Genomic DNA, 26,731 nt, shown 5'->3' on the forward strand with positions numbered 1-26,731 from the left:
TCCGCCCTTAAGCGATCCAGATTTTAATAATCTTCACCTGAAACTGTGATAGACCGGCATATTCTGTTTTGATTAGCTGATTGTGCTTGAGGCAGTTTACTCGGGGCCGCCGCCTTTTGGCACTTTTTCATTGTTGATCGTGAGGTTCGGTGAAGGAAGGACGTTCGTCTCGGGAAACAGAAAAGACACACTAAGCAGTGAGAATCAGGAGTGTGGCCAGGGAAAGACAGCTCGTGAAACTAATCCCCACTATCCCACCTCCAAAATTTGAAAGCATGGGGTTTTAAAAATTTGCCTCATAACAGCGATACAACTTAGCAGTTTATGATCATTTGGAATTCAATTAGCTTAATTAAACTCTTCCCAAACTTTAATTATTAAACTGAATTATGTGCCATGTGATGAAGTTAGTGAAAATGTGGAATGAATTTCAAAAAAAGCCAAGTATTGAAAGTCATGAAGGTGTGTGTGTGTGTGTGTGTGTGTGTGTGTGTGTGTGTGTTAGCAAAGATGATTGATTTTAGGTGGTGCAACTCAACAGTTAAGCTAAATTATACCAAAAGATTGGAGAAGGTGGAGCTGTCAAATTGTGAAGCTTCAATTTCTTTTCAGCAAGCTTGACATTATTGAATTAGATTATATAAATAGAATAATACTATTTACATAATCTAATCACTTGTGCAATTTCTTCTTAGAGTTTATGAAATAGAAGTATTGTTTTCTCCGAGCACCAGAAAGCTACTTATTGCTGTATGCTGTGTAATATTTGTTTTAGCACACCTTGCAGATTTTTTTCCTAATGCACTCAATATAAAGCAATAAGCTTCATAACTAATTAGTAAATGTATATGTTAAGCTGCTGTAAAAAGCTGCATGATTTTTAGTTAAAGCAGGGTAACATCTTTGAATATGAGTATACAGGTTAAACTACTCTCTTGGGAAGGACAGTCTTTGGGGAAGTTAAAAGGAGAAATCATTATTAAAATGTGGATGACAAGTCACACATATGCTAGACAAATTTCCATTCAGTACTTTTTCCATATTACATAATTGTACCTCTTAAGAAAAATGTAATCAATAATCCTGAGCATCTGCCTACTATCCAAAGATCCAATCAAGTAATTAATATGGTGTAAAGGCTGAGAACTAGCAATTTTCAAGCCATAAATAATCATCATGAAAACATGAAACAAATATTTCAAACTCTGATGGCCAAAAAATAAACCTAAAAGTTGTTTATTTGAAATGGCAAGAGGAAAGGATTTAAGACTCAAAATGTGAAGCTGACATTGATACACAAACACATACTCAAGACTTGACTTCTTTAGTAGCTAGCTTTCTATGTATATAGCAATAATATATGTATACAGCAATAATACATACATTGTGATATACCCATGTAGCCATTAGATAGTTATGGAACATGGAGTAGTATTTCTAGAGAGTTAAGACATATTGCTCTAAGAATTCATATAAATTCTTATACCTAATGCTATTCACTTGATATAATATAAAGGTTAGAACATTGGTTATAATGTTAATAATAATATATGTTATAAATGTTATAAATATAATGTAATATAATAATATAAAGTTATAATCTTGTCCAATGCTATCCAATTTACAAGGTTCAACTATTGTACTATTCCCAACTGATGGCCATTCATCCTGTATAAATACTCAGAGAAAGAGAGTCCATCAATTTCTGACACATTAATTTACATTATTGAAAAGCTCTTATCTTTTATGGGTTTTTTCCTGAAGGATAATTGAAATATTTCTCTAAACCCACTGTTTCTTGTCTTGATTTTTGAATAGTTCTGAACTATTCTGCCCTGCTCCTACATAAGAAAGAGCCTTTGAGATATTTGAAGACAACTATTATGCATTTCTGCAATCTTTCCCCTAATAATTCAGTGACTTGAGCTGTTCATCTTCATCCTAGCATTTCCCATGTGCAGGATCTGCTTTTTGGATTAACAAATGTCATTTCATGTGATCAATGCAGCAACCAGAATCAAACTGTTGATCCATTAGTTATGATAAAAATTTACTGACAAGCTTGTTGTTCAAACCTGACACTGGTTGGCCTATATTCAGCTGGGCATTACTCTTGTGAGAGGATAATTGAAATATTTCTCTAAACTCACTGTTTCCAGAGAAAATTATCCAGCACAACCAACAAGGACAAATAAGACTCCCCACCACTCATGTCTCAAATTGTTTATCATATGATTTTCCTCTCAGAATCTTTGTCCAGTTTGCTTTCCCCTAGACATATTCTACTTTGTCAATGTCCTTCTTAAAAGCAGGGCAGGGCATAATATTTCAGTTGCAGTTTGATCAATGTAGAATTCAGAAGAATAATGTATTATCTCGACCTTGATGTTGTAAATTTGTTTATGTAGCTTAGGACTGTTTTTGCTTTTTAAAAAAATCTTCAACATCCTGTTCACACATGTTCAGTTGTGATCCACTAAACCCTTTACACAGTAGTCAGAATTTCTGTATGTTGAAATTCATCTTAATGAGTTTTGCCTAATGTTCAAATATGTCATGATCCTTCTGTGCCTTAAGACTTTTCTCTAAGGCATTTGCTATGCCTTACTATTTTTATGTCACCTAAAAATTTGATAATATTTTTAAAATCTTTTTCTAAGCTATTTATAAGTATGTTGAATAACTGTTAGGGTTGGGAAAAAAGCCCCACACTATTTATTTATATCCTGCCTTTATTATTTTTCTAAATAACTCAAGGCAGTGAACACATACTTCTATTTTCCCAATAGCAACAATCCTGTGAGATGAGTTGGTGAGAGAGAGTGACTAGCTCAAAGTTACTTGACTTTGGCTTTCATGCCTAAGGTGGGACTAGAACTCACAGTCTCCTGCTTCTAGTCTGGTGCATTAACTATAGACCAAACTGAATCTTATTTCTACTATATCTTCTGATGTATACTCATTGATGTAATTGTTCACCCAGCTCTGTATTCATCTAATGGGAGCATCAACTACTATTCCATAAGATACTAACCTTCTCCCTAACTTTGTGTTATAATATCAAATCACAATTTCCAAACCCACATTCAAATCAAAAAAGGAAATGTAATTGCATAACTTTTATAGATGAAAAGATAACAGTGAAAGGTAAAGGTGAAGGAGCAAGTCACCCATTTACTCCAAATTTCTCAGAAGAGAGAGGAAAAAAATGGTTAAAATGAGCAGAAAACTTCAGCCACCCTTCAATGACCCAAAAGGAATGAGGGAAAGAAAAGGGGGGGGGGGGGAATGCACAGAGCCATTCACAGGTATCTCTGGGGGCATTTCATACACACGTTCACTATAAAAATGAGCAGACACACACACTCCCCACCTTTCCTGCTTCCCTCCAAAGAATGACCCAGAGGGGAAAAAAAGGGGGGGGGGTTCACGCAGGCAATCACAGGTCTTTGGATCTCTTCAGTTATCACTTTCTGGGGCATTGGGGACATATACATTCATACTGCAATCATGCTTGCTCATGATTGCTCATGCCAACCAATCATAACTATTTCAGGAAGCTTTTTCACAAGTCACCAAGCTTCATTTTATTTATTAGAGGATCTCACCCTCCCTTCAGGTTTGGAAATGATGACACACAAGCATACACACACATACCATTAAACAACCTTGCAACTTACTGTTTCTTTATATGAAAGGAATTAAAGTACATTCATACCAACTTTTACCATCGACATACATTTGCACTGCAATCAGACTGCTTGTGTAAATTAATTTCACATACAAAAATATCCCATTTCATTCTTTTTTCATACAAAGCAATTATTACAATTATTTCAGGGAGCTGTACAATGAGCTCCATTTTCTATTATTAAGGGATCTCAACTTCCCTCCAGGCCTGAAAATGATTACTGCTGATCCACATAGTATTCCAGCATACCTATGCATGCCTACACTTATGTTACAACATATTTTGAAAGTAATAGATTAGACTTTTAGCATACGTTTCTGGCGTACGTTTTCATTGATAGCCATTGGGAATCATGTAATCTTTCACTTAATTATTAGAGAAGCCATGGCAGTACAGGGATTATAATGCTGTATTGCAGCCTAATTCTGCCAACTGCCAACAGTTCGATTCTGACACCCTCAAGGTTGACTCAACCTTCCATCTTTCTGCGGCTGGTAGAATGAGGACCCAGATTGTTGAGGGCAATATGCTACAAAGCACTGTGAAGTGGTAGTGCTATTGCTATTAAACTGCCATCTTGCTTTTCTTTACCACTTACATGTTGCTTTTGTCAGAAGAAAATAAAATGAACTACCTATTGCTGTCCTGCATTATCTTTGAAAACATTTTGTTCTAACTGCACTTCAGACTGCCTTATTTGTACATGTAACCATACACTCTGAAAGGAAAGAAAAGTTGAAATCTGACTGTTTCATTCTCCTCTCCATCTATATCAGGGACACTGAACATTTTATTCTTGACAAAACATTTCATGTAAGGAAACATAGTCGCTCTCAAACTACAAATCCTGGAATCAATCACACAAGAATATTCTGCAACAAATTGATCATGGTTTCAGAAATATTTCACAATACAGACCCTTGTAGCTATGATATATTTTTCCTGTATATATTTTCAAACATAACTTGAACAATTCAGTTATTATTCTTTTTCTGTCCTGTTAGTAGAATTATTGATTAGCAGGTTCCTTTTTACTCTCCATGCTTAGGATCTAATAGCAATTCAGCTACTGGTGGAAGAATGTGATGCCCTGAAGTCAAATTTAAAAAAAAGGTTATATATCATTTTCAAGATCAAATATTTTCCAGTAGTTTGACTGGCAGGTGCTTAAATATGTAGCCAGCTATGGGAAGGGCAAAAAAAGTTACAACTCCAAGCTAGTACATAGATTTCAAAAGAAAGAAGAATTAGCGTCTTGTGTAAAACCAGGGTGGAATAGAAAGCATCCTCACTTATTGCATCACAGCATGGCACAGTTTGACAGCCACGGATAGAAAGAACATTGCAGAGGGCAGTGAGCACAGCACAGAACATTGTGGGCTGTCTCCTGATACCACTAAATGAGATTGCTAGGGCTCGTGGCCTTAGAAGAGTAAGGAAAATACTCAGGGACAACTCACACCCTGGACAGCACTTCTTTACCCTCCTACCATCGGGAAGGAGATATAGAAACATAGCCAGCCCCACAAACAGGCTGAATAACAGTTTCTATCTGTGGGCTGTCAAGACTCCTGAACGCGAAATAACATCATAACGAAGTATGATGGACTTGCAGGGCAGGCACATGTTCACACTGATGCAATAGGACAGGGTATTTGTTAATATGATTTATTGGGTTAGGGATTTTCTGTCTTCACTGTGAGTTGTATTGTGTTGGATGCGTGTGCATGAGAGAGCTCAACCAATCTCCTTGTACATATGTTGTACACTGACGAATAATTCAATTCAGTATTAAATATGTCAGAGAAGATAGATGTTGGGTGGGTTGGGCTTGGAGTAGATTCTGCTAGAGTGAAAGGGGACTGGATGGGTTGTGGAGTAGAGGAAGTAGCTGCTAAATAACAGAATAACAATTAAAAGAGATATTGGAGATCTTTTGCATGAACAAGGAAATATGGCAGTATTATTAAAGATGTTACTGAATACATATGTTTCCAGATTTTGTCATGCTACCCATTTTAGATTTTTTTAACCTACGTTGTCTATTTCAGCATGCTCAAATGGAAATATATGTATCATAAAGAAGATAGAAAAAGTAATGAAGAAATATATGAAAAAGCTACATTTTAAAGCCCTCTGATAATATTCCACAAATTAAATAAGGGCACTGAATTGTGAAAATAATAATAATCAGGAAGTATTTAGAGTTCCACTAAAAGTGGTGGCTTGTATTCAAGATTATATACAAGATTGCCTTTAAAATAAATATCTTTAATACATTGCACTACATAGAACAAATATTGCAAGAAATTAATTCTATATGACAAAAGCTAGAGCCCAAATTCTACCACTGCCTTCACCTTTTATAATTTCTAATTCTTTGGTGCTCTCTCAGCTTGATTGTTTTCTTGAAGATGTTTCATTGCCAAACTAGATAACATCATCAATGCTAGAAGGGAATGGGCTTTTCTGTCTTTATATATACTGGTAGCTTGATCTGTCAGTGGAGGTTCATGGTGGTTCCTTGATTAGGCTGTTGTATTATTTTACTGTGATTTGTTACTTAATTTGGGAGATGTTTTCTATTATCTGATGTATACAGAATGTAATAATGGGCTTTACTATTCATTTAATATCAATGAAAAAAAGTAATATGGAAGTTAACTTAAATGCCAACTACAATTTTTAAATAATTTGCATTTATGTATTCATAATATAATCTATTAACTTCATTTTATATTTTATTAAGACACAAAGCTTGAAATAACTGAATGGAGTTAATTTTAGGAACTGGAACTGCTTTGTATTCTTATACGTAGGCTGATAACATTGATTTGATGCCTGTTCTTCCAGTCCAAATGTGGTAGTGCGGTCAGGTGAGTTGCCATTAATTCCACATTCTGTCAGACACCTCTGCCAAGTCACTTACATAATTCATGTTGTAAAATTGCACCTTATACTTTTGCAACTGCTTATATTTTGGAAGATTTAACACCTTAAGATATTGTGGAAAAACTTAAGCAGCTTTTCCCATTCCACTTTTTTCTGTTGTCAATTTCATTTTTTTTTTTAGTACTATTGTGTCTACATGAGAAATAACATCAAATCCATAAATGGTTTAAGGAAAAGATTGGGCTTAAGGATAAGACAATCTAAATTAAGCACCCACATAATTTTAATTAAACTGCATCAGTTATGCATGTGAAGCAAAATATGCATTTATTTCCTGTGAAGTACCGTATATACTCGAGTATAGGCCGACCCGAATATAAGCCGAGGCACCTAATTTTACCACAAAAAACTGGAAAAGTTATTGACTCGAGTATAAGCCTAGGGTGGGAAACGCAGCAGCTACCGGTAAATTTCAAAAATAAAAATAGATACCAATAATGTTTTTGAATATTTATTTCAAAGAAAAACAGTAAACTAGCGGTGTATTCAATGAAATACTTCACTCACCTCATGATGCTGATGTCCCGCTGTGATGATGATGTCCCGTGCAGCCGCGGGAGCGATGTCCCGCCTCCTATGACACACGGCACAGTGATTCCTATCATTGGATCACTGTACCAGAGGAGGTGGGACATCGCTATGTGGCTGCTTGCCATAACAAGGAGGAGGTGGGACATCGTTGCAGAGCGGCAGGAGGGGGAGGAAGGGGAATCGTAAGACAGCCCTGCATTACATTAGAACGTGAGGAGGGGGGATGGTGCGGTGCGCGCTGCGCGGCAAACTGACACAGAGGGAGGGGAAACTCACAGGGGCACTGGGCCATTCACGAGTGTCACCCAGCGGCATGGCCCCGCCCCTTTTTCTCCTCCATTTCGGGCAAATTTTTCACTGACTCGAGTATAAGCCGAGGCGGCTTTTTTCAGCCGAAAAAGTGGGCTGAAAAACTAGGCTTATACTCGAGTATATACAGTAATAGGATGAAGAGGGAGATGCTGACATGTGGAGCCAAGTTTCATATGTATTTCTTTTTCCAGGCAGTATAAAAAGACTCAAGAAAAAGAATTGGCCGAGGAGACTAGACTGTCCTAGGTTGAGGAACTGAGGCAGATCCAGGAGGGACATAAGCCAACTTCCATTGATAAAGTATTTTTATTATAAAAGGAAGGTACATTTTTTTTTTTTGCTTTTAATCAAACAAAGTTGGGATTTCTTAGTACAGTAATTCTATATTCAATTCATAAAAATCCTTATGTCCTATATCAGTGATGGCTAACCTTTTTGTCATCTTGTGTCGAAAGCTTGTGTGCGCAACAGCCTGCACCCGCGGCCATAATGCAATGTGTGCAGAACCCCCCCCCCCGGTCTCATTTTGGGCCTAGTAGGCATCCCTGTAGCCTCCTGGGACAAAAATGGGAGATGGGGTGGGGTGCTGCATATTGCATTATTGATGCACCCCCCGCGCATGCATGGCAGAGACCTGAAAATCAGCTGGCTGGCAGGACGTGTGTGCCCATACGTGGTGGAGCTGAGCTGGGGCAACGGCTCATGTGCCCACAGAGAGGGCTCTGTATGCCACAGTCCTATGTAGAGTTCTACACTGTTCACGTTCATAATTTGTATAGTCCTTATACAAAATAGCCCCTACTATAGTTTTTATATGCTATTTATAGTTGCTGTCAAGCCAGCCTCCCCCAGCAACCAAGAAAGAAACCACTTAACTCCATTTCGCAGAATTAAGAGTACTTTTACTGGTTATGAAAAGATAGCAGCTAAGCAAAGCAAGATCTAAGGCAAAAGAAATCATGACCCAAGTCCCTTCCCCTGGTAACCCCATCCCACAGTCCAATCTGCAAATCCCTTAGGTATCATGTGAGTTCCATCTTCAAAGAGCATCATCAGGTTGGTATGCAGGACGGTTGGTCTTGGCCACCCCAATCACTATCTCCAGCATGCGCAGTAGATGGTGAGAACAAAACTCCCTTTTTACAATCTCTCCTGTACTTAAAACTTCCTTTCCCAAATACCAGCCCCTCCCCCTCCCCATTTCAATAGCAGCCGAAAGCAAATAGCGAAACAGAGGCTGACAGTTACTGACTTTATTTTTTATACATATTGCCAATTACTTACTTTTCTAATTCTAGCTTATAAAATTTTGCTACATTAACTGTATTTTGTCTCTCTTGTCTTTTTTGGAATGGGTCTTTATTATAGCCCCCTGCTGGCAGTTACTAAGGGATTAACTGGTTTTGGCTATTCTCCCAACTGTAGAATAGAGAGAAACTAATTATTTCCCCACAACTGAACTTCTGTTTTCTCTAACTCTGCGCTGCCACTGGGGTCTACATAAGGTTTTGCTGGTGCTGCTAATCCAAGTGTTCCACCCTAGTGTTTGGTCTAATGGTTAAGGTATCAGGCCACAAAGCAAGAGGCTGGAGTTCAGGTCCAGACCTGATTATGAAAACCAGCTGGGTGACCTTGGGTCAGTCCTTCTCTCTCAACCCATGTCATCTCACAGGGTTGTTGTTGTGGGGAAAATAGGAGAGGACGGTATGTTGGGTATGTTTGCCAACTTGAGTAATTTGTAAAAACAATAGAGGGGATATAAATAAATAACAGATAACCTGTGGGGTTGCTGCTGCCTATGCTTCACTCACCCATGACCTCACTTGTCCCGGCTCTGCTAGCATGACTCTTGGCTTCTCCTTCACTACTGAAAAATCTTTGGCTTCTTCAGTTAGGGTGCTATATATTGTTTACTTAGTGCCATAGAACTGTGTGCCAAGTCCCCTTCTCGTTCCTTGCAGAAGACATTCTCATCTCCGAAACAGATGCTGGGAGACTATGATGAGGAAAACTTTTGCTGCTTCCTCCCGCTTACTTAGTATGGGTTTTGCTCGGTCTTGTAGATTTATAGTCTAACATGTACATGTCCCTGATTACTTACAAAACTAAATTGTCCAGGCTGCTTTTCTTGTTAAACATTCTTGTTCTTTAAAAAAATATCATTGATCCATGTGTAAGAAGGGGATTCTAAGTACTATGCAGAGTAAATGACTGAGTGATAATTGAAGCATCCAGAACAGGAATGGCAGCATTAGAGAAGAGTAGTAATAGTGTACAAGAAACCAGTATGGCAGCATTTAACAGTATTAGGCAGTGAGTGGTGGTGCAGTAACAATACAAATGTCAATGGATTACTACACATTTAGAAATAGCATGCATTCAGTGGCATGAAACAAAATGGAGGGCACAAAGTTTTCAATGTGTGAAGGAATTGACCAAGGTATTAGCAAGCCTGGTCAGTAGGATTTTTTTCAAGATCAAGTCACAAACCTCTACTCTCAAGCAACCTCTACTCTCTATTTGCAGTCTACGCTGACAATAGAAATCAACAGAAGAGTGCCAAGAATAGAGAATGTAACTATAGGTTAAAATATATAATAAATTATAGAATAAAATAAAAGATAATCCAAAGGATTGATCATAGACTTTTCACGATGGGTAAATTGATACAAATTAGGATATGCAGAAATAAATAGAAAATAATAATTTACCACAGTAAAGAAATCAGACTTCAGACTACTTACATACCCCAAATCAAATTAGCACACATCATTACTTTTTATAATAAAATCAACTTTCGTTGCAAGGGATAGATAATCTGTATATAAACTAGTCTGTGCTACTGCTGAATCTACACTTCACGTGAAGAACTGGTTCCTTTCCTTTCTCAGCTGACTTCTTTAAAGTAAGGATGGGAGTGTTTTTAGTGCCTTGACCATTGTCTCACAAGAATTATGTGTAGAAGCAAAGAACAAATGGGATACCTAGTGTAATGTTAATCCTAGACAACTCACAGCATCATTTTTATGCTTGATACAGACAGCATGTACCATTTAAAACCTTCATTTGTATCTTCTCAATACAGAATGATGAAGATTTTTTCTCCAAAGTTTAGATGAAGTGGGCCAAAAGTCCTTTTGATATAGTGCATGATATATAAAATTGTTTAGCTCTCTCCCAATATGTTCAACAAAGTACACTTTATTAAATGTCTTTCTGTAAAGATAATAAGCTGTAGAAAATGTGGCAGGCCTGAAGTCCCAAAGGTGGCTTTCAGGTCTGACATAAGCATTTTCTTAAATATGCCATACCTAGGTTAGAAGAGAAGAATGCTGCAATTTTGCATTTCAGGATATATAATTCTTCTATTCCTAGTTGCAATGCAACCAGGGGTGGGATTCAGCCAGTTTGGACCGGTTCCGACGAAATGGATGCTAATTTTGCATCTGGTTGCAACAAGGACTGGCTGGCTCTGCCCTCCATCCCTACCCTCCACAGAGTCTCCACATGGCCCATTCATCATGCCGTGTAGGTACAGGGCCCGCGTAGAGGGTCTGGGAGGGCAAAAAGGGCCTTCCTGAAGTTCTGGAAGTCTGGAAACAGGACTGTTTCTGGTTTCTGGAGGGCCTCTGGAGCCCAGGGAAGGCTGTTTTTGCTCTCCCACAGGCTTGGAGAAGCCTCTGGAGGGTAAAAAATGAACATTCCAGAAGTCCGGAAACGGTCCTGTTCATAAATTTAGTGACCACAAAAATTGCTTCAGGATATTTTATGCAGTTAAAATGAATAATTTATTATATATACAGTTAAACAATTACATTCTTTAAAGAAATGGATATGGTAATTAAAATACAGTAGATTTAGCATGAAGGTACAACTAGACAAATTAGACTAAAACAGAAATTATTTTTAACTTAAAAGAGCACAAAACCTGAAATAAAACACAATAAGTTGCATTATTTACCAGGACAGTAAAAAACTGTACAGTACAAGCAACACATTACAATAAATTATGGTCAATGAGGCAGTCTTTGATTTGGGATCAAAAGAACAAAATAAGGAAAGCTAAAATCTCATAAATCCACCATATCTCTTTTCCATCTCTGGAGCCTCTTTGGAATAATTTTCTCCATCATCATCTGAAGGAAGAAGCGTATCAGCAAGCCGCTTGAGAAATCCACCATATCTTTTCTGGTAGTCCAACCACCATTCTGGCCTTCCCACTCGTCTCATAAATCCACCATATCTCTTTTGTAACTCTTTGGCATCACCTTCCAGCTCAGGACTGCGCTTTATGCTTCTCATGAAACCACCATATCTCTTGAGGATCTCACTATCACTATCACTCAAGTCCTGATAGCGTCCTACTTCAGCATTTTCCTCTGTTGCAAGAAGCTCCTTCAGAAGATCAGACGAATTAGCTAAACCATCATCATCTGAATCTTTCTTCATAAACCCTCCGTATCTTTTAGCAAGAATTTCTCCAACATTGGGTTCCTCCTCTGGTTCTACATGATAGAGCTCATCCATCTTTTTCATAAAGCCACCATACCTTTTCATGAAGCCACCATATTTTTTGGCTAGCAAATGGCTTTCATCTTCTTTTGGGCTGTCCATTGGGATGCTGCTGCTTTCTTGGGGAATGCCCAGTTTAGTAATCTGAAGAAGTTCCTTGCAGGTTTCCCAGGCTTTGGCAGAAGGCAATTTTCCTTCACATTCTAGTGTACATGCCTGAAAAATAGTTTGATTTATAAAGTTATTTAGAGGTAGAAATAACATTTGAAATATTGTCTTATGTTTCAGAATTTTAAATTCTGAATATGGCCAATTATGCTATCTTTCTGAACTGATGATCTAAGTAATTTGATCAAAGTTGATCAACTTCTAAGCATAGGAATAAAAAAGATGGAATTAAAAAGATGTACTCAAAATAGTAATCTGGCAATAGTGATAAAGATTTTGCATGATTTGAGAAATACAGGATTGCTGTGTTTATGGATAGAAGAAAGTACTCTTGAAAAAATAATGTCTCAGAAGTTCTATACATGACTATCAATCCTTATACACCAATACCTTCATGACTTACTACAAACATATCTTCAGAACAATGTACATGTGAAGAGATTTTGCTGCCTTAGCACATATCCATATAGTGTGAAAGCGAATATAGTCAGATTGCCCCTGTCTTTCCAATTGCTGAAAAATAAAAATTCTGCAAAAAATATTTGGGGATAACTAAGTGTAGAAGAAAAGTAGATGAAACCAAGAGCAGTGGCAGAAAAGTGACTGAAACCATGATCAGATTATATAAGTACGATGCAAATAAATATATATCTATTGTACACAACTGTTTTCAAAGGAGATTATTATAATAATAATTATATAAAGGAGATTATTATAATAATTTTTTGAAATAAGTATTTTGCATGTTGTATCAATAAAACCGCTACAAAATCACTTCATAAAAAATAACTTAGATTAGCTAAATTGTTAAGAATAATGCAGAATAATTTTATTAGAATTAATCTCCAAAGCCTTCCTAAGTAAACCTTTACTAAGTTTACTAACAACTTTAAAGTGTAAATAATGAATATATGGTCTTTCTTCTTTATGTTCATGGAGACCCTAGGAGATTTTCCACTTAAGGGAGGAAATAACAGAGTATTTTTCATCAAATGCATATTGCATTTCATTTTCCCAGCCTTTGAAAAAATATACAGAACTTCAGGATAGAAAAGAATAATGACCATTATTTCCTGCCCCTTTTCTATAGCATGAAAAGGACTACACTAAATTATGCTTAGATCCCTTGAAATCAACAAGGCATGTCAGTTTTTATTAATTAAAATTACACTGTTTTAATGAGTCTATGACTAAACACAAATCTGTCTAAACAGTGTTATGATTTGAGCAGTTGATGCCAATAAGACATATTCATTTTTAAACGAAGGGTTATGCTTAAAATGATCTAGTTGGATCAGTAAACTGATTCCAGAATTATTTCACTGCATAGTTTGTAGAAACACTAAGATTCAGACCAGAGGTGGTATTCAGCCAGTTCTGAGTAGTTCAGAGAACCAGCAAATATGCTGGCTCTGCCCCTGCTGCCTCCCAGCGGATCTTCTTTTGTTCCCCTGAATAGGAGAATGGAACTGGAAAGCAGGTTAATAGGGAAGGGGAAGGAATGAGGATTTTGCAGTAACCTTCCCCTGCCATGCCCACAAAGACCATTGGTATGATCTCTGGATTTAGTTTTTAGGATTATATGCATGTTGACACATATTTAGTAGATAGTTGCATGTTCAATTATTGATTGTTCTGATGGCACCCAAAGTAAAGCTCTCATGCAAGGTTTTGCGGCTATCCAAACAGATTACTGGTGTTGCCTAAGCTAACTACCTTTGTTTTGTATTGCACAATTAGGTTAAAGAGAAGTATGCCAGCAATGTTGCATAAGTAGTTTAGTATTTACATAATTCTTATTTGAGCAACAGTCTGTAAATCTCTCATCATGTATTGTATTTGAATACTTTGAATCACATATAAACTATAAATCCCCTGTTTGTCCTTCATTTAAGAGATTGAAAACAATTTTGAATAAAGACAACATATACAAATACACATAGCTATGGTCTCTCCATTTAAATAATTATATATGTCCATGAAGTTTAAGGACATAAACTGATAAAAGCAAAGCAAAACGAAAAGCATGTATTAGTTGGCAGTTCAGCTAGCTTTAAAACTAGTAAGGTTTTCTCCAGATATTCTATATTGTCCTTGGGATTGGGTCTTACCAAAAATTTCTTATTGTGTGTTATTCTCAGAAACAGGGATGTTATCAATTTTGGTATATGGAATCCTGTATAATTAAAAATTCTACTCAAATGCTGCTTTCAAGGAAATTGGTTTAAGAAACCTCAGAATTATTTCAGACTTATAAATAGATAGATAGATAGGTAGATAGGGAGGCAGGCAACATAAAGACAGACAGACTAATATGCATACATGCATACAAATAAAATACTTTAAAACAATTTTGCTGGCTTGATTCAATGAATAGTTGTTGAGTTATATGAAAGATGATTTCAAGCACAGGTTGAAGAAAGAAATGCATTTTATAATTTATATTCTATTAGTTACTATCCTAAATAAAGATTAAATTGTATAAAAATTGTACAAATAATATTAAACATTTTGGACCTCCATTCATTTGGAGTAACCAAGTGGAACAAAGATAAATACATATACTGAACCAACTCCTAATTTCTTCACTTTCAGTGATCGAGCACCCACAATTTCTGGAGGCAAGTTATTCCACTAATTAATTGTTCTCACTGTCAGGAAATTTCTCCTTAGTTCTAACTTGGATCTTTATTTAAGGATCTTCCACATATTACTTCTTGTCCTTCTCTCAGGTTCTTTGGAGAATAGGTTGACTCCTGTTCTCCGTGAGAGCCCTTAGGTACTGGAAAACTGCTATCATATCACCAGTAGTCCTTCTCTTCTTTGACTAGACATACCGAGTTCTCAAGTGTTCATCATATGGATCAGACTCCAGACCCCTTTATTGCTCTTCTCTGTACTTTTATAGGGTCTCTTTTTTGTATTGTAGGGACTATGATAACTTTTTTCCCCAAAAATTGGTCTATTCTTGGTCATGTCATTAAGATCTGCAAAATGTAATACTAAAATGATGGTCATTTAGACTAATCATTTACATTCATAGCTTTCAGAAAGCAATTTTTGGTTTTATTAGGTCTCTGACATTCATTGTCTTCTTCCGTATGTCAATCTAACTAAAATAATTTAGTTTTTCAAAAGTAGAATAATTGTTTTGAATTCATCACGACTGGAAGCAAATAAGTCACATTCTTGCAAGATGAAATATATAATTTCCTTCCTAGACTGACTTTTTCTCCAATTTCTGATTACTAAAAGGATGTTAGGAACTTCAGAAACTAGAATAAAGGAGTAATTCATGCTATTGAAGTTGGTCATTAGCTTTCTTTATAATAAATGCTTCTTGTTCAAACGGAGCTATTGTTTTATTTAATCATTTGTTTCTTTTGCTTTTGTTTTTCATGCTTGGAATTGCACTAGGTTGATTTACCAGTTATGACTGCAGTTATGACTTCTACCATTTTACTTCTTACAGCTCAGTTTTGATGAATTTATATTCATAAGGGATCTTTCGAGAACCCATAGGGAATCATGACTTTCCTCTGAAGCAAGAAAATCATGCATACTTGGATATGAATATTTGGCTATAAATTATACTCAGTATACTTCAATAAAATCGTGATGCAATTATCATCAGCATAAATCTGTATGTGAACATTATTATACAGAAACATTTGAAAATTTCTTGGTTTTTGAAGTCTAACAGAACAGAACATTTAGCTCTTGCTTCTTCTTTTTTTTTTTGCTCCCGCTAGTGTTAAATCTCATATCCAAAACATTTTTAACTTTTACAGGCGGATTCAATTAGTATATCATATTGTGATTATCAACCATTGATTGATAACCCTAACTTAATAGATTTGATGGGGAAAAAAGAATGAAACAGCAGAATTAAGTGAATGTAATAGATTAGCGTTAAAGAACAGCCAAAAACATTTTAGAAAGCTAAAAGGAACAAGAGCCAAATATATAATTATTGAATTTATGCAATCTTCAGTATATGATTTTACTTTATGACAAATCTTTCATTCTTTATGGGAATAATACCTATTTTTTTGGTTTTTTACTTCTGCTATTCTAAACTAAGAAGGAAAACCAAACAAGATAGTTATGGAAAGGACTTGTTATTCAGGATGTGATTAAACAAAAGGAAAAATAAATGGCTAGCTTGCTCAAATTTAAACAAGATATTTATGAACTAAGAAATCAAATGATTAATTTCAGTTTATTTTGCTTTCTCATCTGATGTAAACTTATGCTCAGAAGTATGTCCATCTTTACTGATTGGGAAGTCTATGTAGACCTATTCACCAGATTCTATTCAATTATGCTGGAGTATAACTCCCATTTTTAACCAATACAACCATTTCTGAAGTTCTTCAAAACTTTATTGTAACGAAGCCTTTGGTGGCCATAGTTCTATCTTGTACTATCTTTCTCTATCTTCAGAGGGCTGTTATTCATTTTTCACATTGAAGGTCTGATAAAGGAAGATACGCTTAATCATTTGGCTCTGCTGTTTACTTTTCTTTTGCCTCCATTTTCTTTATTGTACTTGTACTTGTACTTGACGCCTCTTCACCCATCGTGGGTATAGGCGACTTCCATGGAAATTTGACGCCACTGTTTTCGGTCCTGGGCTAGGGTTGTCAGGTGGTGCAGCCAGTCGCTATTTGACATTTTCTTTATAATAATTAATAACTGATTTTATGGTTAATATTATATTTTAAATGAATATATTTATTGGAATAATAATGAAACTAATGATGCTAATTATTTAACAGATATGATTGAATCCAAGCCCAAACTCTTTCTCTTGCTTTTCATGTGCATGCTGAAGAATGAGTATAAAACTTGAAAAACAATACTTTTTTTCTCAAAAATATATTTTGGAAAAAGGTCTGGGAGCTTATTAAAATGTAGTGTCAGATGCTGCTTTGCTTTTGTGTCGAAAGGGCATTGGCAGCTAAGAATATAGGCAGACACATGTTTTTCTCTATGACAATCTTATTAGTTTCAATTGTCTTACTTAATTATTAACCAAGGAGATTATATAAAAGAATGCACATTCTCTTATGGACCTGATAAGATTTTGAAAACAAATTCACAGAAGAAGAAATAGAAAGACAGAGGAAGGAGGGGAAAGAAAAGACCTATATTAATATATTGTGTTTTTGAAATTTATATTGTTTTGGATCAGATTAGACCCCAAAAGGTAAAATGCAAATCAGGTCATGACCGATTTTTAGGCTTGACAGACGAAAACAAATAAATATAGGAGTATCTTTTTTAAAAAATTGCTTCAAAGAAGAGAAGAACATTATTTGAACAATAAAAGCTCAATTTCCTCTGCATATCAGTGTAGCTACGTACTTATAAAAAAGTAAGAAAGCAGACACTAATTGGATAAAACCTGTCCTATGGCACATATACATACAATCAAGAATACCCAGATAAAAACTGGATCTCCAAAAGTAGAAAAAGTATTCTATACTTCCCCAAATTTAAATAGAAATTTCAGTCTTTCGTGGATCATATTATTCTCACTTAAGAGTTCATGTGAGACATAATTGATCCAGCTTGATAAAATGAGATGATTGACAGTGTCTTCATCAAACTGACTAAAAGGAGGGGCTACAGAAACCAATAATGGCAATAATTATGGCATCATTATAGTAATATAAGATTAGGGAGACAATAATAAACCATATCTTAGGCATTGTTGTTTGTACTAATTCTAAAACTCATAGCTTCCATTAAGTCTGCAACATCATGAACTGAACTATGGGAAAGGCATTCCATCCCTTTTGTCCTATTTGCTATTACATCCATTCTTTAGAGGTTACAGCAAGAGCAAGCATTTTCCAATACAGTGCTTTAAAGAGGACTTAGTGAACTCAGTGATCTGGCTGTGATGAAGTATAGGAATATAGCCAATGAATTTAATGCATATTCAGTATTAGTCAATGAAGTATATATACCTTGAATATTTAATGTATAATAATATTAAGACTGAGATACACTTTGTGTTGTGTTTTAAGGCAATGGGCCAGAACTGGGAGACCATGTGTTCCAGTTTTAGGTAGGTGCCCAGATGGGTCAGTCCTGCCAGTCACTCTCCCTGACCCTGAGGAAGAAAACAGTGGCAAACTACTTAGGAAAAAAAAAGAAACACGGGCAATAAAAATGCAGGGACTTGTTCAGGCTAATGCCAAAAGTCAACATTAACTTGAAAATAAAAAATTAAAATAAAATAATAACATAAAACAAAAAAGCACATCAATTTTCAAGCAATAATTTACTAATGAATGAAGTTATAACATTTAAACACATTGGGGAGAAAAATCAAATAAATAATGCTTTATGTTCTATTGTAATTTTGTTGATGAAGAACATCTTGGCGTAATACTTCTATCTGTAGTTGACATATATTAGATTCAATGCACTGTGTGAAAATATACATGGACAACAAACCATAAAGTAAATTCTTTTAGTGATAATTCAAATCCATCGTTGACTGGCTAATCTAAGTTAGTGATCTATTTAATTTTGAGTTTGTAATCTACTTGTGCAACTCTGAAGTATCAAGCTAAGCTGGGAGAAAGAATCTCAAGATAACAGTGAGTAAATTCTGCTTACCAAGGGGTTGATATCAGCATGATATGCCAATTGATGGGCACAGGATGCACAATCTTTTGTACATTCTGCCTGAATGGTAAGGATAAGGTATGCATTAAGAGCCAAAAGCAAGAAATAACACCTCAGAAGCAATGTCATGGTCTGCAAAAAGAAGAAGAATTAAACTCAGTCACAGTATTTTCTTTTTTTATACCAGCAATAGATTGCATTAAGAAATACATATGGAAAAAGAATCTAAGGTGTTTTTAGTTGAATTACGCCAGCAATAATGTCTACCATGAATGAAGGTGAATATACATGTACCAGGATAATGTTGCAGGATCCAATTTGGGTCAGTCACTGGGACCAGACATTTAGACTTCCAAGCTTTTGGATACGTGCTGGAGCCCATCCTCCGGGAAAGAGCCGAGGTAGCGCAGTGGTTAAATGCAGCACTGTAGGCTACTTCAGCTGACTGCAGTTCTACAGTTCGGCTGTTCAAATCTCACCGACTCAGGGTTGACTCAGCCTTCCATCCTTCCGAGGTGGGTAAAATGAGGACCCGGATTGTTGTTGGGGGCAATATGCTGACTCTGTAAACCGCTTAGAGAGGGCTGAAAGCCCTATGAAGCGGTATATAAGTCTAACTGCTATTGCTATTGCTAACTTCTCTCTCACAGAGTGTGTGCTTTGGACTATTCTGTGTGCTGTACTTATAAGGTGGCTGTCAACACCTAAAACCCCAATCAGTATCTAAAAAGACACACACAATAGCGGCTATATAACCACACATAGAATAGTCCAAAGGACACACTATGAGAGAGAAGTTCCCGGAGGATGGGCTTCAACACCAAAGCTCAGAAGACCTCTGATCCTGCTGGCCAACCTAGGCTGGATCCAATGAAAACATACAATTAGAATCCATTCTTTGAAATCGAATGTATTTTTTTCCCTTTATCAGATCCCAAATAGCAACAGTCCTTTTTATAAATGTTGACTTTTATCCAAAGTTTCAGTATAACTTTGGAAAAAAAGAGGGGGAAAATATCTTAGTAACAAACTAAGTAAACCATAAAATACTTAACATTCTTTCACGGGATTATTTAACCTTGAACAATGAACAGTTCCAGATGCTGTAATAGAACCAGCGACGAACGAATTTCATCCCGTTCGCCGCGTAATCTGATTCCTTTTGCATCTCCGCCGGCAATGAGCCACGGGAGATGCGCGAGTGAAATCCAGGCTAAGAAAAAACTGGTTAAGGCTAGAGCTGGAGCTCAACTGTCCCCTCCTTCCCCCCCACGTCCAGACTTACATTTCTCCTCTGCTCCGCAATATACGGTGCGCTTCTTAAAGTGAGCGGCGAAGTCTCTCGATCAGAACCTCTCGGCGAAGATCCCACGGAAGAACTTCGCGGGGGCTTTTCTCCAAGATGCTAACTAACGAAGATGCAGAACAAAGAAGGGAAAGAAAGAAATGAATAACGGAAGAGGAGAGAGGAAAGGAGTGGCAGATGGGGGAAGAACGGTCCGCTGCAATAATACAAATCAATCTTACCAAAGAGAAGCGACGGCGGCGCTGGTGGGTTGACTTCCTTTGCTTCCAAGAAAGGTTCTCTCTTCTGGGCTTCGGAACTCTTCAGGAAAATCAGGAGCAAAGAAGTGGGGAAGGCGACTTTATAATAAGTCAAAAAGGGAGACGCGGGCAGCATTCTCCCAATCGCCTACTGCCCTCCGTGTGACGCAAGAGCTACGACAGCCAGTAGGAGTGAAGCATCTGGTATGGGGGGGGGAGAGTGGGGAGAGACGCATCAGCGTGCCTAGGGCCAAAGCAAGACTCACGATTCTGTTGTTCCCTTGAGTGAGTGGGTGGATGTGGTAGTCATCCCCCACCTTTTCAGGATGATATTTCACTCCAGGATAGCTTTTCCCCACCATCCCAAGTGGGGCCTTCCATGTTGACCTTTGGGTCCAATCAACTTTGGCTACAGGGGTTTTTCAAAAGTTCTCCTTTTCTGCTGGAGGGTTCTGATCCAGACCCCCATCTCAGGGAAAGCTGGAGTGGGGTTTAGTTCTTTCTGACAGAAGCTTGTCAGAAAGAAACTTGCGGCATCCAGAAATTTGCCAGAAATATTTTGTCTTGATTTGGGTCCTAAATTGCATTGTGAGTAGAATCTGCAGAGTTTCAGTTCTTCCCTAGCTGGAGGAAGCATTAGGAGAGCACTAGGTAGGGAAAACCTAGTCTATATCATTTATTCCTAATCTTTCTCCTCACTTGTTTTTCAGAGGCTCTAGGAGATGTTACTTAGGATTTTGTTGTTTGTGTTGTCCAAAGTTTAAAGGTCTGTTGCTCATAATGAAATCCAATTTTAAGTACACACTATGGGCTTGGCTGCCTGAATGTACTTTGATTGCTATGTAGAGATCCATCAGGAAAACAATTTACTGCACACATGTGGTAGTAAACAATTAACACTATGTTAGGAAGTGCAGCTTTAGGTAACACGCAACTGTTACATAATTTTTTTGAAAAAATGGTATCCACGCAGTAAATCCCCATAAGAAAATTCGGGTCTTTTCCCGTGTAAGATTCTTGCATTCTTAAAAATCTTACACGAGAAAAGACCCGGATAAAACAAGACCAGCATACCTACACAATATGTGTGTGTATGTGTCTGTGTGTGTGTGTGTGTCAACATTAGACAGACACACACATGTGTGTGTCTGTATTTGTGTGTGTGTGTGTCTGTCTAATGTCTTAGAAACAAAACTTTTTAACATACAATTTTTGTGATGTTAGATGATTTTTAATCATTTTGATTTTTAATGCACTTCTAGATATCTTCAAAACAATTATCTTTTAAAAAATGATAAACATTTCCTGTATATAAAGTATTGGCTGACTCTATTTACTACTTTACTCTGGAATAAACTTTATGCCATTTTTAAAAGATACATAAACAAGAAAAAATATACAAGTTCGGATAGCTGCTTTTTACATTTTTGATTAACTTTTAGGTGAAATTCTAACTATTTCTAACTAGGACACTATTCTGTACATCATGGGAAGCATCCCTGAGAAGAGAAGCAATTAATTCAGTTATGTCTGAAAGAGCACTGATTAATCAGTTAAATGACTCTTTATGTCAAGGGTAGATACTAGAAGAAAGGCTTGAAGGCAAGAAACTGTCTTAATTAACTATATTGAAATATATCTTTCTTTATTTTAATACCTTGGTACAACTTCCATAAATCCCATTAGTGGATTATAAGGAAATAGGTTTCAATTGGTTGTCCTATTATTGGTGAAATGAATGAATGGCCATGTGCTTATTTTGTACATGAACTCCAAATAGAAACTCACAAAGTATTAGAACATAAAGTTCCCTGAGCCTGATTGCTGATGATGACATGGACATTTACATCTTATTTTACTGATATTCATATATCATCCAGATTTTTTTTTAGTTTTTTTAAAAAAATCTAGTGTAGCCTGACTATTTAACTGGTTCTACTTACGTTCCTCTCAGCTGAATATGAGATATTTAGTAATTCATATCCTCTTATTTTGTTGTCCTTATATTCATGCATTTTTTCCAGATCCCAGAAGACCATTTTTTGTGTTATTTCTGTTCATACTATGTATAAAAAGCATCCCCACGAAATCACTGCTTCTGATTGCTTCATACATTACTAGAATTCATAAAAATAGAATGGATAGCTGTTAAAACAATTCTAAACTCAGAGAAAAACTGAAATGAAGATTAGATATACAGATGTTGTGAAAAGATACAGAAAATATACTTGGGGGAAAAAAGTTGAAGAAGCATAGCAAAGAAAGAAAAGAAGATGGTTCACTGGATATTGTTTCAACTGAGAAACAATATCCATTGTATTCATCTATTTGGCAACACGGTGGCCAAAAAGAGGAAGAAGATGTTCAAAATACTGCTGGGGACCCGGACTGGACTACTCAGTCTTCATGTCTGCAAGATCGTTTTGCTTTATATTTTTTTAAATAGAATCCTGAGATTTGAGGAGTCCAAGATTCTTAAAGTAATTCTTTAAGTAATCCTAGCAACACATAGTTGTTCCAGATGAAAATCCACTTCTGGCTGCCCTAAACCTTTTTATTTCATTCATATTAGGGAAGAGATGTTGCCATTATTGTTTGCAAATTACAAATGATACAGAAAACAGTCTAATTTTGATGTAATAATTTAACAAGAAATAGGAAAATGTGAGACAAGGGGAAAATAGAATTCATTGTGGGAGTGATTTGGAGACATCACGTGAGTGTATCAACATTATGTTTCTGTAATTCCACAAATAATTGCCACAAGACATTGTCTATTTTAAATTTTTGCAACACTTTCCTTATCTGTATCCTCCTGTGATCACTCTTTCATCTTTTATTTACAGAGTAAGAACCCAGGTGAAAGCAAAAGAAAGGAGCTATCTTGCGCATTCTTTGGACTTCATCATCACATTTACTCCTCCCTGCATCTTTTTCAGCCAGTTTTTTACACTAGAGGGCACTCATTGCCTTGTAGCAGATTTTCAATCACAGACTTTTTTAACAGCAAAGAAAGTTCATTCAATACTGATGTTGACTGAAAATCATATGTTAAAGCACAACAAGCACAGCATGTTTGGCCATTGTAATAGTGATGTGAGGGTATGGCTGTGTGACTGTGTAGTCACATACTCTATAGAGTGAAGCTTTAAGTCAATTGTAAACCTAGAGGGAAGAAAACAAGTGAGTAAGGTTTATGTTTGTATGTACTATACAGAAATGTTGGAACAGATTGACTGATGGTCTCAAAGTAATCAGAGAGATGCCAGGGCTGGAAGTATTTGATTTAGTGTGCTGTCTGAATATGCGGTAAGGTGGGTGAATGAAAGCTAGGTAAATCCTTAAATCTACATCAGTATTTATAGGAAAACAAAACAGCGTTCTATGGTGAATTACGCAACTGACTCATATAAGCTTCTGTTAGATAGTCTGATAATAGTCATAGGATTTTGTCCCTTTTATCTTCCAATGATTGCAGATTTGCCTTCATTGACTTTACAAATTGCCAGCATTTTTGCTTAGAAGTTTGTCCAGAGTTTGGTACATACATTCACAAAATACTGTAAGTCATAATCACCAGTATTTAATACATTTAGCATGGATTACATTCAACCTTTCATTTGTATAGTGCATAATGTCTTTTTTTAAAAAACAGACACCATAACTTCTACAATTTAACCTAAAATAAATTATCCAAGAAAAAAGATGTCACAGGCATGTCTGGGAGGAAAATCTGATTATCAGTCCAGAACATAACTATGTCATAGGTTTTGGTTTTTCAGTTAATTTTTTACAGACAAGAAATTCATTTTGTTTCATTTCCATTGTTGTATAGGTCAATTATTCAGATATATTTTTTTGCATTTTGCAAAGCAATGAAAAATGAGAAAACAAAAATGCAAAGTGTCTCTAGCAAATAGACAATGAGCTTTCTTTTGTTACTTAGCTTATAGTAATAAGTAATAGTTTTGTAAGCACCTTGTATCTGGAAGATGCTTAGAATATAACTTGAGCACACAGCAAATATGAAGGTTTCTGTAGAATTCAAATGCTTATCCTTTTGTGTATTTTTCCATCAACAAGGAAGTAAATGTTTAGAAATGTTTTATTAGACATTGGTATTGGCAGTTCAGTTTTGATAACTTGAGAGTTTAAAGTAATGAAAATATCTTCAGTTTTCCTATAACTGTAGGGATGATTTTCTAAACTCACTGAAGTAATCATTTGTTAAATATTTTGAACAGTGAACAGTACACCTGTGAGAGAGAGACTGATTAGCTTTTATAATATAATACATATTTTCCTGAACCTTCAGGAAATTATTGACTAGTTTTTGTGAAATTGCTGTGAATGAGACAGAATCTCCTCAACTCCTGTAAAATTCTAACAATTGCAACTGTTTAAATAGTAAACATAATTAAATATTGAAAAAGGAAAAAAGTGCAAAACTACAACACTTGAAGTAGAATTCTATGGTCATAAGAATTCTCTCATTTTCTTTTTCTTGAAATGATTTTCTTCTAGTATATTGAGAACTAAACAAAGTTGACTATAACATTATTTTCTTTATTACACTTATAATCATGGTAATTAATAGGGTCATCTAATGCTAACAGCTAGTAAAACTCATTGCTCTAAAAGGTGACTACCTACGTAAATTAACAGATGAATCATTTGCAGCTCAGCATCTGAAAACAATCTAGACAGAGCCATGTACCAAGCGTAGCAGCATTGCAGAACTGCTATGCTTTTGGCTTCTTCTGGGGTGTTTTATGACTTCCCAGTTCAGTCTAGAGCCTGATGAGCTCTCATATTTTGTAATTAAATAAATTGAGTTGAATTGAGCTACTTAAATTGAGGTACTTGCTGACTATTGGATAAGTATCACATGCCGTCATTTGCATTATGCTTTCCCATACCTTAACCTAACCATGAATTCTGCAAATGCTATGATTTCCTAAGGTTGTATAAGATACTGACCCATAGATTAATAGCTCTGGCTAGATTTGCTTGAAACAAAGGAATAATAGCTGGATAGTTTTCCACATAAACAAACTTATAAACAAGACTTATTTTTGTGGTTTAAGTGGGTTCTAATCAAACAGTGAACTGTAATCTACAGAAAAGAACCTGGAATTTGTTTCCCAGCCAAATGGTCCTTTACAAAAGCCAGAATAGTTAAAAAGGGTAAGCTAGCATTAATCTTATCTAAAATGGAAATGGAACAATCATAATGGTTAAAAGATAATGTTTCCTTTTAGAGTGGAAAATTTAATCTGAAATTCACTCAAATTATGTAATGCTCATTGATACTTAAAAGAAAAAAATGAAATAATTGTATATTTTATAGTTCAGCTAATTTAAATGTCACAGTCAAGTATATTTCCTAGACACAAATAGTTCTTATTTTAGTTATAATACTAACTAAATCTTGAGATAATGTATATAAATATTAATTATTTCAAGCCTAAGTTCAGATGGTGGGGAAAGAACAGTATGTAAGCACATTAAAAGCCATACTTTTCAAAAGAAAAAGGATCAAAAGTAATCCTTAAAATAAATTACTTTGACTAATGCAGGAACTGTGGGATTATGAAAAAGTTAAGACAGTTATGGCTGTGGACAGACCACAATTTAAAACCCTGTTGAAAAGCATAAGCAATTATATTACAGAGTCAACTGGGATTTTAATCAGCTTACAACTGATGGATCACACATATTGTGATGCATGGCTACACTACATAATAGTATCTTGTTTCAAACTAGATAGAATGCAATGGTGCCGGTTAGTACACAGTTTACATATAACCCATTCTATTGTTATCAGTCAGATTTAGGGACATATTTACATTTATTCCAATTCCTTAAATATTAATTATTAGATGAAAGATTTACTTAATGAAATTTTTAAAGCTATAGTACCATTGAGTAGAATGTTGAAACAACTTAAAGACCAGCTGGAATCTGATTTGTCAAGTTCAAATCACCAGGACCAGATGGATTACACCCCAAGGTTCTGAAGGAATTGGCAGAGGAGATCTCAGAACCACTGAACTATATCTTTCAGAGATCCTGGAGCACCGGGGAACTGCCAGAGGACTGGAAAAGAGCTGATCTGGTTCCCGTTTTAAAAAAAGGGGAAAAAACAGATCCAGGAAACTATAGACCTATCAGCCTGACTTCAATATCAGGAAAGATTCTGGAAAAGATAATCAAGCAACGAATTAGTGAACACCTAGAAGTAAACCAAGTAATAGCCAAAAGCCAACATGGATTTGTCAAAAACAGATCATGCCAGACTAATCTTACTGCATTCTTTGACAAAGTGACAAAATTAGTGGACCAGAGGAATGCCGTTGATATAGTTTACTTGGA

At 36.0% G+C, this 26,731-nt stretch overlaps 1 protein-coding gene and 1 long non-coding RNA gene across 2 annotated transcripts; one reads left to right on the plus strand and one right to left on the minus strand.

The window, feature by feature from the left end:
- Positions 1–11,300: 11,300 nt before the first annotated feature.
- PENK (proenkephalin) lies at positions 11,301–20,546 on the minus strand. Its single transcript, XM_032222390.1, has 4 exons — positions 20,339–20,546; positions 20,097–20,220; positions 18,803–18,943; positions 11,301–12,214 (listed from the first exon to the last, which is right to left on the minus strand). The coding sequence occupies exons 3-4, from the start codon at positions 18,938–18,940 to the stop codon at positions 11,549–11,551; spliced, it is 804 nt and encodes a 267-aa protein (XP_032078281.1). The 5' UTR covers positions 18,941–18,943; positions 20,097–20,220; positions 20,339–20,546; the 3' UTR covers positions 11,301–11,548.
- LOC116512113 lies at positions 20,231–24,469 on the plus strand. Its single transcript, XR_004255814.1, has 2 exons — positions 20,231–20,362; positions 23,203–24,469. It is a non-coding gene; the product is annotated as an uncharacterized LOC116512113 (long non-coding RNA).
- The last annotated feature ends 2,262 nt before the right edge of the window (positions 24,470–26,731 follow it).

This window comes from Thamnophis elegans, chromosome 8, assembly GCF_009769535.1.
Source record: "Thamnophis elegans isolate rThaEle1 chromosome 8, rThaEle1.pri, whole genome shotgun sequence".
NCBI classification, from domain to species: domain Eukaryota; kingdom Metazoa; phylum Chordata; class Lepidosauria; order Squamata; family Colubridae; genus Thamnophis; species Thamnophis elegans.

Bases quoted from the DNA above. Each gene is read 5' to 3' on its own strand.
- PENK (XM_032222390.1), bottom strand. From the start codon at position 18,940: ATGACATTGCTTCTGAGGTGTTATTTCTTGCTTTTGGCTCTTAATGCA. The intron at 12,215-18,802 runs GTAAGCAGAATT...ACTATTTTTCAG, and splicing joins ATGCTGATATCAACCCCTTG to GCATGTACACTAGAATGTGA.